This window comes from Melozone crissalis, unplaced genomic scaffold (assembly GCF_028551555.1).
Source record: "Melozone crissalis strain CALT ecotype California unplaced genomic scaffold, PUWL_Pcris_2 ptg000027l_1, whole genome shotgun sequence".
Lineage (NCBI taxonomy): Eukaryota > Metazoa > Chordata > Aves > Passeriformes > Passerellidae > Melozone > Melozone crissalis.
The window spans coordinates 50,468,577-50,485,232 of NW_026535805.1; the positions used below are offsets into that span (position 1 = coordinate 50,468,577).

A 16,656-nucleotide genomic window follows, 5' to 3' on the forward strand; every position below is an offset into this window, starting at 1 on the left:
TAAACCCTTTAAGTTGAAGGTACAGATTTTTATCTAATTAGATAAGAATATGATAATTAGTTTAAGAACTTGCAGGTGAGGATGGGAACTGATAATTCTGCATTCAGTTAGTCACTTCTGTGTCCTCGAAATAATTTTTTACATTACTCCAGTTAAAAAGCAATGATGATACATGTTTCAAACTCAGTGTATTGATAAAATTAATCTGTGGTATTTATGTTGTCACAGCTCTTTAATGTTGAAAGGTGTTGAGCCACAAAGTACCTGTGAATTGGAGGTGGATGCAGTAGCTGCTGATATTTTGAATCAACTGGATATTGAAGGTGAATTGTTAATAACATTCCATGTAAATAGTTTTAGAACAGAAACCATGTTGTCATAGTTCACTCTTCTTCTAAGGCTCATCTTAGTTAAATCACAATCCATATTTCAGTGTTAGTGAATTGTTGATCTTCAAATGTATAAAGTTTAAAAACAAATAGTTAACTGAAAGAAAAGAGGTTATAAAAATAGTGTCTTATCAGAGCAATATAAAGAGGTTTTTTTTTTAATGCATAATAGACGATTTCAGACCTATACGAAAAATACTAATGGAAATACTAACATCATGTGTGCATGTATGCCTATGTATGTGCATACACCCATATATATATATACACACTACTTGGTGGGAAGACAAGAAAAAGCCAAATATCTAGATTACAAATAGGAGATCTAGAAAGCAAATGAAGTTACACCTTAACTTTTACATAGTACCAAATCTTAGAGTAAGGCAGGAATGACAATTAAAAAATAACAGGCTAGAATGACAAAGAGATGAGGAAAAGTGTTAGAATCCAATTTGGGGAAAGAATGCTTTGTCATTTTGGCAGATTTCCCTTCATGTATAATTGCATATTTCAGCCCAGATTGGCAGGAACCCTGGTTTGCAAGCTATATGGGAGGATGAAAAGCAGCGACGGAGGCAGAAATGTGAATCTTCTCAGATTAAGCCACCTGAGTCACAAGGTAAAAAAACCCAAACAATTGAGCAGCTGTTAATCCAAAACTTTGAATAAGAAGCAAGCAAGAGGACAGAATTTAAATTGGTGTATCATGTTTGAGGGATTTTTAGATGTACTGGTTTTTTTACTTCCAGGCTTACTGATGGTCCAGTATGTGTTTTCCAATTTTGAAAGCAAGATGATGTAACCCTGCCTAAAGCATCATGATTCAGCTGTCTGCAAAACATTCTGACAGAATGAATGATAATGGTAGTTAAGATGGTGTGCTTTGTGATGGAAAACATTTAAATACCAACAAAGCTAAATCTCTTTATCCTGAAGCTTTCCATTGTAGTTTATGCACAAGGGCAGTCCCATTGAATTTCTGCAGAATTATAGCTAAGGTGATATTAGATTAAAATTCTAATAGGATAGACAAATTCCTGTCTTTATGTCCCTGTTTTTATGTAAAATTCATTACACGGGGAAGATTGTGCTCTGCAACATAATTGCATAGTGAGCAGGCTATTCTCCATAGAACTGAGGCCATATTTCTTTTAAAATATGAATGATATTTGGCAAATAAGACAGAGGATTGAAAGAAGGAAAGAGGCAGGTTTCTGGCTAAGGCAGACTACTTTCTGGTTGACTTTTTGCCTGTGTTTCTGTGTAATGTTATTGAGGCTGCATAAGCCAGACTTCTCAAAAATGTTTACTGATTTTTCTTGGATGCTCACCTTGGGGTACTTGCATCATGATTTATAAATGCTGTTGTTACTCACAGTTGCATATGAGATCAGTTGGGAGTATGTGAAGTATTTTAAAGTTTTTTTAATACGCTTGGAAAGTCAGCCCTCGGATTTGGCCATGAAAATTAGCAGGCACTTCAACTTTGAGCCTTTTTCTAATAAAATCAGTAATTTTAGCTGCTCTCTGTGTTGAGAGGTCAAAGTAAAACTGAATAACAAATATTTTTCAAATTTTAAAGACCGTGGATTTGTGCCAGCAACAGAGAGTGAAAAATTTTTTCAGAAGAGACTTAAAGAAATTCTCAAGCAAAATGACTTCTCTGTGTAAGTGTTTAGCCATTTGTCATAAAATATAGTATTCTATGCAAACCTTAAATATGCATTTAAAACTTGCTTTTCAATTAACTAGAACGTTGTCAGGATCATTGGACTACAGTAATGGATCAGAGGAGTTCTCTGCTGAGCTAACACTACATTCTGAGGTACTTTCTCCTGAAGCCTTTCCGTGTACACCAGCTAATACAGTAGAAGTGCATGACGATAAACAGATGGGCAAAGGTGAGTTTTTTAATATCCTAATTGTTTAGGCATAAATCTGTGTCATGGTTTGTCTGTTCATACTATTAACAGAAGTAAGCCAAGGATGTTGTGATTGTTAGTTATGAAAAACCAAAGAGTAGTTTTGGTTTTTGTTATTGTTAGAGTAAGCCTTTCTAAAATTGCTACAGCAAATAATGGAAATATAGTTGGATAGTAAAATCCATTTTGAAGTGGCTTGCTTTCATAATGTATTGATGTCTCTGACTCAGAAGTTTTATGCTTTCTCTTCTCTTTTTTTCTTTTAAAGACTCCAATAGGATGCATACTGATAAAGAAGAGGAAGCTCTTATTAATGAAGAAGCAATTTTAAACATTGTGGAGAATAGTCAGTGCTTTCAGCCTTTGTCTCAAAGACTGAATCAGACTACTGTTTTTAGTGAGTATGACTGGAATGTCTTTTCTTCCAGACTATTTTATTGTTCTGCAGTCTTTGTGTTCCCTTAGGCTACCCATCATGAAAGAAAGAAAATAATTTATCTCAAGGAGGTTTTCAGGTTGAAAACAGGTTTAGACTCCACACACACAGACACATACCCTACCACCACCAAAACACACCCTCTGTTTTCTAAGAAGTGTCACCAGGACTGTATTTGTAGAGGCTGCTCTGTTTGACTGGTTCAGTAAGCCCTGTCCTCTTGCCAGGTCAGCTCAATGCAATCTCTTGTGGGTATTGCTCTTCCTTGTGCTCCTAGGGCTATAAGGCTGAAACCATCAGAATGAAGATGATTTTGACTGTCTGTCCATGATACTCTTGCAGTTACTGACTGCATCTTTTATACAGTTAAGGTAGAAAACATGCATGTGATCTCTCTTCAGAGGCTCAGAAGAGCTGTCTGGAGGTACTGGGCAATAGTAGGTTGATAATGAGAGGCAAGTTGCAGCAGAGCATTTCCCAAAATTTTTAGATACAAAGAATGGTTGAAGGCAAAGAAACAAGAAGCAAAATATTTAGGAGGAGGAGAAAAACCATGACAGTAAAATTGTGAGGCATGAGGGGGAAACAACCATAAAATAACCAAGAAAGAACCTTGTATGAAAAACTACGAGGTAGAAATAGTTCAAATACTCTTAAAGGAGATGAAAAACACATATTTCATGATGTATCTCTATGTATGTTCTTTGGTAAACATAATGTATAATGTTAATGTGAATCACATAGTGTTGGGCAGGGAGGAGTATTTAAAACCTGTGGTAGCCTCCATTTCTTTTGATACCTATAGGGTATGAGTATGTGCTTGGGCAACAGTATATGTCTGTGGGTAATACAATATACAACCTTGAAATCTGTTTTTGCTAAGAAAGGAAGAGTAGATGAAGTTAGATTTAGAGTGTAGTTTTATTTTGCAGAGAATAGGAAAGATTTTGATTATAGAAGTTTCATAGGCAAGGATTTGGATTTATTAAAAGAACTATAAGAAATTCTGTAAGAGCTGGCAAACATGAGCAGACCTGAGAGGATAAAAAGTGGCTAAAATAATATGTAGGGGGTAATAAATGTAATATGTACATTTGAATTGCTCAACCATATTGAAGTGTTGAAATTGTCTTTTTTTTCCATTGACTACGTAATCAAATTGAGATTATATTACTTTATTTTTCTCCTCCTTTCTCTCCTCCCTTCTTGTCATGCTGATTCCTAGTGTCTTGTGTGACTATGGGTAACATGCTGCATATTTATTTCTTATGCTCCCTCATAGCCTGCACCAGTGTTCACTTTTCCTCTAGTAGAGTTGTAGTGCCACAGGGACTGTGAACCACATGACTTCTGCTATTCAGTGTGAATTACACCCCAAGGTTCATATTAACATGAAGTAGAGATTGGAGTTTAATGATGAGCCTCACCAAGGGCACAGGAGCCAAGAACAGAAAGTATAATTGAAAGTGGGTTAATTCAAAAACTCTGGAAAAAGGTTTCTGTTGTAAAGGGTTGCATGGTATCTTGTGAAGCCTTTGCAAAATATGAAAAATGCCTTTCTCACCAATGTTGAGATCTATTTTATATAATTCTCAAGATCATTTTAATCATATGATGCTTCCCAAGGAAAGAAATTAGAGATTGTAGTTCTTAAACTAGAGAAGGAGAGAAAAGTAACAAAGATGCCTAGTAGACTTGAGATCATAAAATGATTATGAGGTCAGATGATAGGTAAATAGGAAGAGAGTGAGAAAAAATTGTGACTTGGAAGGATTTTTAAGAAAAAAACAGAAGGGAAGTGCATAAATTACTGTAAGCTTGGGTCAAATAAAAGAAATATAAAATTTAAGAGAGGAGTGACGTCAGGTAAACTTTCAGTGTTTCAAGAAACCTTGGAATAAAACTGCTTAAATGACATGAAAAGGGAGCCAAAGTTGAGCATTATATTTAAGAACAGAAGGAGGAATAGTTGGTCAAAATCATCATCCCTTTTCACAAAATGCAGTGCCTGAAAGTCCTCAAGTGATACAGAAAAAAGTGCTCCAAGCTAATGCAGCTATTGAGCAAGAGAAGGCAGTGATGCTTCAGAAGATGTCACTCAAGCTAAAATTAAAGGGGAGAGTGAAGCTTTACTGAATATGAGGAGGTAATCGGAGAGTGGAGAGAGAGAGAAGTGAGTCCACTGGATCTGGTACAATCAGAAGAGTAGGGTAGAAAGAAAGAAAGTTTTCAAAGTTTTAGATACAGAGCTAGAAAAGATAAATAATAAAATTTGAAAAAACAAGATATGAAAAGAGCTTTGCTTCTGTAGCATGCCTTGCCTTAGACAGTAAAAAACTAGATTTTTAAATGGTGAGGAGCTTTCTTGTTTGGTTTGGTTGGTTTTGTTTTTTACTGGTAGACTGTAACTAGTCATTTACAAGTAGAACAAAATATAGATTCTACTTGTATGGGCTTTTTCTGCAGTGGGCAGTAGTGCTGATGAGGCCATGATTGATCTGTTGGCTGGACTGGAGAGTGATGGATATCAGATGGGACATCAAAAAACACTCTCTCACCATCGTTCTCTTGGAAGCTGGCGAAATTCTCAGAACAGTGATGATGAAGAAAATGAGCCACAGTGTGAGAAAGAAGAAATGGAACTTAGCTTGCTCATGTCCCAGAGGTGGGACAGTAGCATGGAAGAGCCTGGGCAAAAAAGGAGGTATATATTTTCTTTTCTTAATGTTTTTTTCCTGCCAGATCTTTCCTTCCTCCCACCTTGTTTTCAAGTATGCTGTGGGCCCAGTGAGATGTGGAGAGGTCTCTGTTAACAACATGGAAAAATCTGTGCAGATCTTGGGATGGAATGCACATTGTTTAGATGATGATGTGATTATCAGTGTTATCTGGAGATAAAGATTAAGTGTTTAAATTTGGCCAAACATAAGCTTCTAGTTTGCTCTTTGAGGAAGAATTAAGTGGGCTTTTTGTTCTACAAGTCCAAATACAAGAAAACCTTTAGTGGTAACTTGCTTGTAAGGTCACACCTTGGGTATGATGCAAATGTTAAGGTGTATCTTGTACATCTTTTACTAAAGTCAATATTTAAGAAGTATTCATAAGAAGACTAACCAAGCAACCTGAGGAAGAAACATCCATTTGTTTCCATGTTCAAAGCTTAAATCAAAACATGAATGTTGTTCACTCTGCTTGACTGCTAAAGGTCAGCAACTTCAATATATTTAAGGCCAAGTTTCTTGGAACACCTTCTCAGGTTATAATGACCTTTTGTACAGTCTGCACTGACAGGCATTGAAAGCAGCTATATCCAGTTTCTCTTGCCCCCTGCTTTCAGCACAGCTTCTGTTATTTATAATTCTGTTTGAAGTGTGAGGAACTTCACAGACATAGCATTTTTTTATTTGGAGTGTCTTCCTACATCAGAAATTGTAATCATACTATGTTTCAGAGAACTAGAGAGGTATAGAAATGCTTCTTTTATTTCCATAAGGCACATTAAAGTTGTAACAGAACCAGAAGTTAGTTAGTTCATTAGTCTCCTAGTTCTAGAGATAATTGATCTCTAAAGCTACTTTTACTATCTGACCTTTGATTTTCTAGGATCTCTGACCTTTGGTTTTTTTCCTTCCAGTAGTCTGAAAAGTTGAAATTTTCATCCAAAACACTTCACATCAAACTTCAGTTTAGTGGTAGTTACTGTGAAAACCTGTATCTTGCAGAATTCATTAGCTCAGGCACAGCTCTGTATAGGCTTGACTGTAGAACTTCAGGAGTCAGGATTCTGAAGCAATTAACTGCTTTCATGCAGAAAAGAATCCTATTTAAAAACTCAAGAGACTTGATGAGCTGTCTCACTGATCTCTTACTCACATATGCCTACACCTTAATCCCAGACAGAAAACACTAGGGAAAATGTACATAGCGTGTGCTTCCACAGGGAGTAAGCTTGTGTTCAGAGGGAATTACAAGTTCTGTTTCACTGAGATCTCTACAGAATTTGGACTGATTTCAGACACAAGCCATGGGTATCTTTGCCTCCTGCATGATTCTGCTCATGTGTGAAGAACCAGTTTGAATGTGATGATGGATCTGACTACTCTGCTCGGGCTCATTCCATCTGTGTGGCTTCCTAATGCATCCTTGAATATCCATACTAAGCTTTACTGTTAGTGTTTACTAGTCTTACATGATCTCAGAAAATCTATTGTGCTAATGAGGAGTAACCACACCCTGTTGAATGAATTCAATGGCTTGGGTTTGATTTGTATTGAATTGGAGAAAAAAGCCCACCAAGATGTTTGTGTCACATAAATTTTCCCAGAATCCAAACTGATAGGCTTGAATGAGGAGAAATCCAAATTACCTGCAGAGGTCATCTCCAGACTGATTTGGTTGACTAAAATTTACAAAGATTTACCTGGGATTGCAGCATAATTCATGTTGGAAGACATCCTCAGTTTTATATTAATTTGCATATCAAGCTGATTGCTTTGTGCTGTGCTTTTCCATGTTTTGGGAAGATAGAAGAGGGACAACTAAGCTCTCTTAGATCATGGAGACTGTACCTAGGTGTGCTTGTTACTTGATTGTCCAAGTCATGCTTCCAGACGTGAGTGGAAATGATGTGCTTACATTTGAGCCTGTTGTTTCTGAGCTAACAAATCTGTCCTTGATCTAAATTAGCTCTGTGCTGACATTCAGATGTCTGGGGTGGTAGCATACATATAATTCATGCTGGTCTAACTCCAGTCATCAAAGCATTCTGCAAAAGTAAACTGTATTTAGGTTATTGTGGATTTTTCTTCCTGTAAATTCCAAACATTTGTATTTATAACTTTTAAGGTATTACACAAGGTTAAACAAACAACAAACAAATTTAAAAACCTCAAACTTCATTTCTTTGTTATGTATCTGTATTTCTTTTGTGTAGTCACAAAATACCTTATTTCTGGTAAGAATTTTGACTATCTCACACTTAATTTTAAAAAAGAAATCAAATCCCTAAGTTATAATATACTGCAGGATTTGTTCTTTGTGATTTTCTATCATATTCTATGATATTCTTTCTTTCCCAATGCCCATATAAAGCAAACACAAAAAATCCAGAGAAGCTTTTCTTTGTAGACTTGCTTCTTTTTTTTCCCAGTGAATTTATGACTGTAAACATGGCAGTGTAGAACAGTTAACTTAGTAAAAGCAGCTTAACTATTAACAACAGCTGCTTCAGAATATTCAGTGAGAAGTGGAATGAAGCGTAGTTTTGTTGGTCATGATTTAGTTAAGCCTGCCAAGAGAGAGAATTGTTATAATACAGTAAGACTTCTTAACAAAAAAAAAAACACCACAAAAAAGTAGACATCTGTTCACTAACAGCTGAACTGAAGTAATTTTGCATAGTGGGTTTAGTCTTCAAATTTCAAGCACTTTGAAGCAATGAAATTAAATTGCAGTAAAATTGATCTAAAATTAAACATCAAAATGCTTTCTCTGCATCTTCTTAAGTTAGTGAATCCTGCTGTTTAAAATGTTTGGCTACCACTGTTGCCTCTTAAAATAGTAACATTGAATAATATTTTGACTTTCTCACTGAGAAATGTGACAAAATTTTTGTTTGTTTCCTTTTGCTCCCCCAAATTACCCAACCATATAGCACCACACCCCATTGAGTTTCATGTTCCCTATGGCTCATGGTGTTTACTAATAGAAGTATTATGCATCAGTTAGTTCTTCACTTTCCTCCAGGTCAGCTGGCAAAAATATGCATCGAAGTTCAACAGAAGAGGATTCGTCTTCGGAGGAAGAAATGGAGTGGAGCGCTAACAATATCCTAAGTAACCTCTCAATACCTCAGTTAGATGGAACTGCAGATGAAAATGGTGGTAAGTAAATGGAAAATCAGGTTTGGAAGTTGAATCATAGTTCATTTTCACATCAAATTGCTAGTTCTCAAAAGTGCTGACCATTTTCAGTCCGTGTTTCAATTGGAAGAAAAAGTTCTCACAGATTGCAGAAGCAGGCCCTTAACATCTTCCTTGAAAAACACTTGTATTTTAATCTCAGTGCCCTCTATGTATTACCAGAATCTGTTTTTCAAATTGTATTGATAATCCAATAAAGGACATAGTTTAATTAGTTCTTTGGAAAAAACCAAATATGATATTAAGAGTAATGATTCTGTGGGATCATTTATTCTCCTAGGATTATTGTAAATAATTAATATATTACTGTGTAGATTTAGATGATTCTTTACAAGTATTTGCCACACATGCTAAACTATAGTGAGCTTTTGTTTGGGCCTGTGTTTCATTCTGCAGATTGCATATTCACATTTGGGACTGCATGAATTAAAACTATGAGTGGCAAAGCCACTGCAGAAGGAACTGCCTTTCAAAATCTGTAAATAAAAAAAAATTAATCTGTAGAGATCTTTTGCCATCTTTATAACATGATCAATATCTTTGATCAAATAACATTAGTCAACAGAATGCACATTTCAAAGTTAAGGAAATATATAAATAATAATATTTGTTTAATTAGGAAATCTGCAAGTCACATTAAAATGTTCAGTTGAGAAAGTGAACTGTATGAACTTACTAGATAGATTATAGATAACCACAGCTATTAATTTGTGTTCAGTGTTTAAAACATAGTTTGCTTTTTCCTTTGTTTTATAGGTATAATGATAGGATTAATACATGATTTGATGTACTGCTAATATGGTATGCTTTTGTCAGATATACAACTGTAATTTCCTTATTTGCCATACTTTCTAATTTGTTGCAATAAGAGATGCTGCTGGCTGAAGAGACTGTTCCTCACGTTGGCATAAAAAGCGTATTTCTGTCAACTATTACACTGATTTCTTACAATATGAGATACAGTAAATTCAAAACAGATCTCAGTCCAGGTTGTCTAAATTAGAAAATGCCTATCCACACACGAATCTATGTCCATATAATCTGACTGACTGACAAGTATTTTTGCAATTTTCATATCTGACTAGCCAGGTATTTTCCAGGTGTTTGTTGGCACCACCAAACTCCCATTTTCTGAGTTTTCAGTTAATCATCCTCCTTCTTTCTGTGGACTCCTACCTTCAAAGAATAATAGGCAGTGTCTCCCAGCTGTGTTTCACACCTCAGGGACTCTGTGTATGCATTAGAAAATGTTACTCAAAACAGATTGAGACTTCCTTTTATTTTTCTCAGCCAGCAGCAAATAAATTGCTAAGCTGAAGGCAGCATGAATCTAAGATGATCCCCCAAATTGATTGAGACTTAGACTAAAGGCCCAAAGGATCCCCAATCTAATAAATCAGTGTGCAGCACATGCTTTCAGGTCATGTAGCATGTTTCATAACTCCTATTTCCCTTCAACATTTCAGCTAAAGGTGTGGATACAAGAGGTGGAACAAATTTCTGTGTGCCAGGTGCTCTGTGGTAGCTGCCTCTGCAGTGGTAGAGCTGCTGACAAACTACTTGTTCAGCAAGGTTATGAGCAAGCACAAACTTGTTAATTTGTTACCACATCTCTGTCCAAACTTGCCCCGCAATAAATGTGGTGAATGTATCACCAAAAGAGATGAAGATCATCGCACATACCATGTGATGAGTTTGCACAGGACAAATTACCACAGCACCTCCTGGTCTCAGATTTTGTGAGAACATTAATACATGGATATGAATCTAACTAACTGGTGCAAGCTTCTTGCATGAACACCTGAATGGGTGCTGTATTGGTCTGCTATATAGAATTGCAGGAAAATACCTATGTTTAGTGCACAGCACAGTTCATACAAAGCCCTTGCCATGTTGTGAGATGTACTACTTTAGCTTTCTATGCAATGATTTTTCTACATGAGGAAGGTCATCTAAATAAGAATTAAGTTTTTCAGAGCCAATGAGTATACATACTTCTCAGGGACAAAGCAGGGTACAAAACTTTTCTAGAAATCAGTCTGTTTTTATATTGTCATCTGAAAGCAATTGTGAAGCCTTCTTTCAGAAAGTCAGCATGAAATCTTTGACAATTGTATGCAAGTCTGCCATTGAGGTATAACTGACAAAATGCCTGAGACAAATGTACTGACAATGTGATTTTGATAAAGCAACTCATGTAGTCAGCGTCTCTAGTTGTCATGATGATAAATGTAATGTGACTTGCAAGTGTTTTGTTTCTTATTTGGATGGGAAGGCTTTCAGGACAATACTATTAAAATTTTTAATGCCTTAGGTTATTTTTTTACAAGAAGACTAGAATGAAATTGCTTTTCTTCCATTTCAGACAATCCTTTGAATAATGAAAGTTCTCGAACTCACTCCTCCGTTATTGCAACAAGCAAAATGTCTGTAAAGACCTCAATCTTTCACAAAGATGCTGCTACACTAGAACCCCCATCTTCTGCTAAAATTACTTTTCAGTGTAAACACACAAGTGCCCTTTCTAACCATGTTTTGAATAATGAAGATTTTGTAGAAGACCTCTCACAACCAAACACAGAAACAAGACCTGAACTTTCAGTCCATTCTCTTACAAAAGAAAGCACTTACTCAGCCAAGTACCCAACTCCATTCAGCAATAGTACCCATGCAGAAAACTCTCACAAAGAGAGCAACAAGAAAGATACTCTCCCAGTTCCTTCATGTGGAAATAATATTTTTGACTATGAAGATGATATTTCATCACTGAACAGACCAATACCTAGTAGGAAGTACATTAGCATTAGGAAGGCTGAAAAGGATGTCTCTTTTATGCATGTGGGCCGCCATATTGGTGACAACATGTTGAATAAAAATTTATATAACTTTTCTGATATGAGCCACTCCAAAGGAAAAATGTCCTCTGAAGTAAATGAAAAGTCCAGCAGTGCAAGTATAAATAGTTTTTTTCCAGCAACAGCTACAGAAAATTGTGAATTGGTATCTTGTTCAGGAGGCAGTCGAACTGTGGTACATTCACTTGAAAATAACACTGATGAAGGTGGCCTTAATAAGCTTAAAATTAGGTATGAAGAATTTCAGGAGCACAAGGTGGAAAAGCCAAGCCTCAGTCAACAAGCAGCACATTATATGTTCTTTCCTAGTGTTGTTCTTTCTAATTGTCTCAGTCGACCACAGAAGTTAGCTCCCGTCACATACAAATTGCAGCAGGGCAACAAACAGTCCAGGCTGAAACTGAATAAAAAGAAGCATAGTTTTATCAATCGTCAGGAGCCTGCAGGTGTAAATGATGTTGCAGCAGTGAAGGAAGGCTGCTATACACAAGGTAATGCCTGTAGTAACATTCCTGATAAGGATAGTGCTTTACCTAGTGACTTAGTTCAAGTTCCTCTTGAGGCTTTTGAAAACAAAATGCCTACAAGTACTGCTAATTACACTGACTGCCAGTTTGCAGATGGACCTCTTGAAACTGAGCAGTCATTTGGACTGTGTGGGAATAAGTACACGCTCCGAACGAAACGGAAGGTGAATTATGAGGCTGAAGACAGCGAATCGAGCTTCGTCGCACACAACTCAAAAATTAATCTACCTCAACCGATGGAAAGTGTTGAAAGTTTGGATGGGTCTCAGAAGTCTCGAAAGCGTAGAAAACTTTCTAAAAAATTGCCACCTGTTATTATTAAATATATTATCATCAATAGATTTAGAGGGAGAAAAAATATGCTTGTTAAATTGGGGAAAGTAGATTCTAGTGAGGAAAGAGTAGTACTCACAGAGGAAAAGATGAATTTATATAAAAAGCTTGCACCTTTAAAGGACTTTTGGCCAAAAGTTCCTGACTCTCCTGCAACCAAATATCCTATTTATCCACTAACACCAAAGAAAAGTCACAAAAGGAAAGCAAAACATAAGTCAACCAAGAAAAAAGCTGGAAAACCACAAAAAACAGGTAGTACAAATATTAAAAGAACTTTATCTTTCAGAAAAAGGACTCATACAATTCTTTCTCCTCCTTCGCCCTCCTACAGTGCTGAAGCTGAAGACTGTGACTATAACTATAGTGATGTTATGTCTAAGTTAGGTTTTCTTTCTGAGAGAAGCACAAGCCCAGTAAACACATCTCCACCTCGCTGCTGGTCTCCCACTGATCCAAAAGCAGAAGAAATTTTGACCAACCTGGACAGAGAAGCTTTATTTAGTAGGGGGCCCAATATCTACAACAGCAAGACTGTTAATACTAGTGTAGGAAAAACTAGTAGAGCAAAAACTCAGGTTAAGAAATGTAAAAAGAAATTTGCTAGCCCCACTGTATCTACCAAGAAAAAGAAAAAGATTAATCAGGTTGATAAAACACCAGATGATGGAAAGAAGAAACCTAGAACAAAACAAAAAGTGGCTGAAAAAGCATCCTCAAGAAGACGCGTTGCATTTAAAGATGAAAAAGAAAGTAGTCACTCTGCTACAGAATTCAAGTTTGTGCTGAAGCATCAAGATCCCCATGAGATTTCTTACAACTCTGTCTGCTCTCAGCCACTTCACAACCTCAAAGACAGTCCTCTTCCTGGCTATTCAGCTGGATATCTGCCGTCAGCGCAGCTCCCTTCAGCTGATGCACAAGGTAATTCATCGGGCTGTTTTCACTCACTGATGGAAATTGATAAGCCTGTAGATTCACAGTGTTTGCCTGCTCCACGGGAAGATCCTCATTCATCTTTCACATCTACTCCTGCAGCATCTGGAAGGGAAGTACCAAAAATGAGCTCTCAGAGGTCCAGGACTCAGAGTGCTATATTTAGAATGAAGGACTCTGCTCTCATTCAAAACATATTTGATCCATCTAATCACTCAACTCACATCACACAGAATGCTCATATCTCAAAAGATAAGACTTCTCCAAAAGCAGAAGAGATAAAAAATTTTCAAATCAGATATTTGCCACCAGCTGGGAAATTAAATGAAACTCGTGACTCTCTGGACACAGCAAAGATGGATCAATTACATACCACTAACTATTTGCATTGTAAAGACAATAATCAACAGCAGATTTTTTGTTTACCTGAGGCATCCAAGCATTCTGATCCTTGTTCTTCTATTCTTAAGCCATCTGAGGAAAACCCTGGGCCACTTCAACTGCCTAAAAACTGTTTAGTAACATCTTTGAAGAGTCCAGTGAAGCAGTTAAATTGCGATCAAAACCAGAGAGGGTTTATTTTGGATATGTCACATTTCAAACCAGAAACCACAAAACAAAGGCCTCTGTCAGAAACAACCATGCAACCAAAACCCATCTCCCAGTATAAAAACAGGAATATAGTGGCCCCATCAGCATTTGGTGAAGGACAGTCTGGTCTGGCTGTTTTGAAAGAGTTGCTCCAGAAGAGACAGCAGAAAGCTCAGAATGCCAGTATTGCACAGGAGCCATTGCCAGACAAAACACAGCTGAGCAAGGGCATACCATGCCCTCTTGAACAGAATAAAGCCATCAAAAGGTCACGACCAGTCACATCATCAAGAAAATCTCGTTCTCCCAGGAGCACAAAACCTAAAGAAAAAACAGCAAAACTTGCAAAAAAGGAGTCTTCAAGCCAGCCAATGACTAATCGCACTGATCATTCTGTATCTAATGACAGCCCCATTTTCTTTTCAGACCCTGGTTTTGAAAGCTGTTATTCACTTGAAGACAGCTTATCTCCAGACCACAATTACAACTTTGATATTAATGCTATAGGGCAAACTGGATTTTGCAGTTTTTATTCTGCAAGCCAGTTTGTCCCAGCAGATCAGAATTTGCCCCAGAAATTCTTGAGTGATGCAGTTCAGGATCTCGGTTCTGGACAAACAACAGAGGGTGACTTTCTATGTCATAATGACCAAAAATCTGAGGAAGAAAAGCAACGTTCTTCAAGCACAAATAAATGGATACGGTCTGGTTCCCTGAGCCCTGAGCTTTTTGAGAAGACCTCACTAGATAATAGTGAGAACCACTGCCATAGTCAATGGAGGAAAAACATTCATTCTTCAACTTCTAGATCTAGTTTTATTGATACCTCTTGTACCCAAGAGACTGAAGTCTGTTTAAATGAAAAGTTGAAATTGAATATAAATACAGTAAATAAAGAGAGATTTCTTAATCTTTCTCAGCCAACCTGCTCAGACTGGATTCAAAGCCACCTTAGAAAAGAAACCACTTTTGAACCTTGTCAACCACTTGATTCAGTTAATACCTCTTTTACATCCTTATTGTCATCACCTGATGGTGAACTTCTAGATGCAGCTTCTGAGGATTTAGAATTACATGTTTCAAGAAACAACGAAGCATTAACTCCAACTCCAGATAGTTCACCAAGATCAACCAGTTCTCCCTCACAATCCAAGAATGGAAGCTTTACACCACGTACTGCTCACATTCTTAAGCCTCTCATGTCCCCACCCAGTCGTGAAGAAATCATGGCAACTTTGCTGGATCATGATCTCGCAGAAACAGTCTATCAGGAACCATTCTGCAGCAACCCTTCAGATGCTCCAGAAAAGCCAAGGTACTGTGTTAAATGCATTTTTGTCTACCTGTGATTGTGATTATATTAAATTTAATTTATTCCTGTAAACAATTTTATGCTGTTATATGGCACAGATGCTTGAAAGATCCCATCTGATATACATCCATTTGAAGTTGAAAGTCACTGTGCTTCCAGTCCAAATACCCATTTTCTTTCATGATACTTTCGATTTTTTATTGCATATTGTTCCCATTTAATAAATGGGAATGTGCCTTCATGGTTTGTAAAATAAAAATACTGCCCATGGGAATTGCATAGTGAGAAAACTAGTTAGTAATACTCTGCTTTTCTGTCATCTGGAGGAGTGCCTGCAGTGCAGTTTGGAGTAAAACAGTAATTCAAACTATTTTTCTTCACAGGGAGATTGGAGGGCGGCTTCTCATGGTGGAAACCAGACTTCCAAATGACCTCCCTGAGTTTGAGGGGGACTTCTCATTAGAAGGTCTACGACTCTGGAAGACTGCATTTTCAGCAATGACAGAAGGTCCTAGACCAGGATCTCCTCCTCATTATGGTCACTCTACTGTTCATGAAAGAGAAAGTAATAGCCATAAAACTAGTGAAGACAAAAAAATAGTCATAATGCCATGCAAATGTGCTCCAAGCCAACAGCAAGTTCAGATATGGCTTCATGCCAAAGAAGAGTATGAACATTTCAAGAAATTGCCTAAGAATCATCCTGCTGAGCAGGCAAAGGCAGATGAGAATTTCAGCTCTGCAGTATTGTCTGAGGAGAAATCTATAGAAGTAATAAAAGTAGCTAAAGATTTGAATTTGTCTAGCCTGGAAGATGAAAGACCTATTGTGCCTACAAAGACTTCTCCTGCCTCCATGGCAGAAACTACAAAAACGCAAACCAAGGAAAACTGTGATAAGTCTATAAGCACCATAGGAACTTCTGTAAATACTAAAAATGATGTAGACTCTAATAAAACTTCATGTGCAAGCAAGACACACACTACTTCAGCTCTAGAACATGATAAGGAGGAGGAAGAGGAGGAAGAAGATTATTATGTCAGTTACAGTTCTCCAGATTCTCCAGTGCTTCCTCCTTGGCAACAGGTGGCATCTCCAGATCCTAAACAGTCCAATTTAGAAGACACAGAGTGGAAAAATCAGAATATTATTTTGTCTTCTGGGGAGGGAAACGATGTTGGAAGTACACAAAATTCTCCATGCACCCAGGAGAACATTCGGACATCCTTTGATACATCCCCGCTTCCAGTTAACGAAGATCCTGGAAATTCTGAATCAGTTTGTCTACATAGTACACCCATTGTGCACAGAAAAAACCAAGATGGAATACCTGAAGTTCTTGGTTTTACTCCTTTATCTGCAGGTAAATCCATTAAGTGATTCTAATTATACACACACACACACACACACACACAAATCTAAATATATTTCTTT

The 16,656-nt window shown here is 37.1% G+C and overlaps 1 protein-coding gene across 1 annotated transcript in view; it reads left to right on the forward strand.

The window, feature by feature from the left end:
• REV3L (REV3 like, DNA directed polymerase zeta catalytic subunit) overlaps positions 1-16,656 on the forward strand; it is a 112,558-nt gene that overhangs the window by 56,755 nt on the left and 39,147 nt on the right. Inside the window, exons 6-14 of the mRNA XM_054279122.1 lie at positions 229-323; positions 904-1,008; positions 1,972-2,056; positions 2,142-2,290; positions 2,580-2,708; positions 5,214-5,451; positions 8,493-8,629; positions 11,034-15,225; positions 15,606-16,585. Of these exons, the coding sequence (XP_054135097.1) occupies positions 229-323; positions 904-1,008; positions 1,972-2,056; positions 2,142-2,290; positions 2,580-2,708; positions 5,214-5,451; positions 8,493-8,629; positions 11,034-15,225; positions 15,606-16,585 (6,110 nt within the window). The remainder of the gene's footprint in view (positions 1-228; positions 324-903; positions 1,009-1,971; positions 2,057-2,141; positions 2,291-2,579; positions 2,709-5,213; positions 5,452-8,492; positions 8,630-11,033; positions 15,226-15,605; positions 16,586-16,656) is intronic.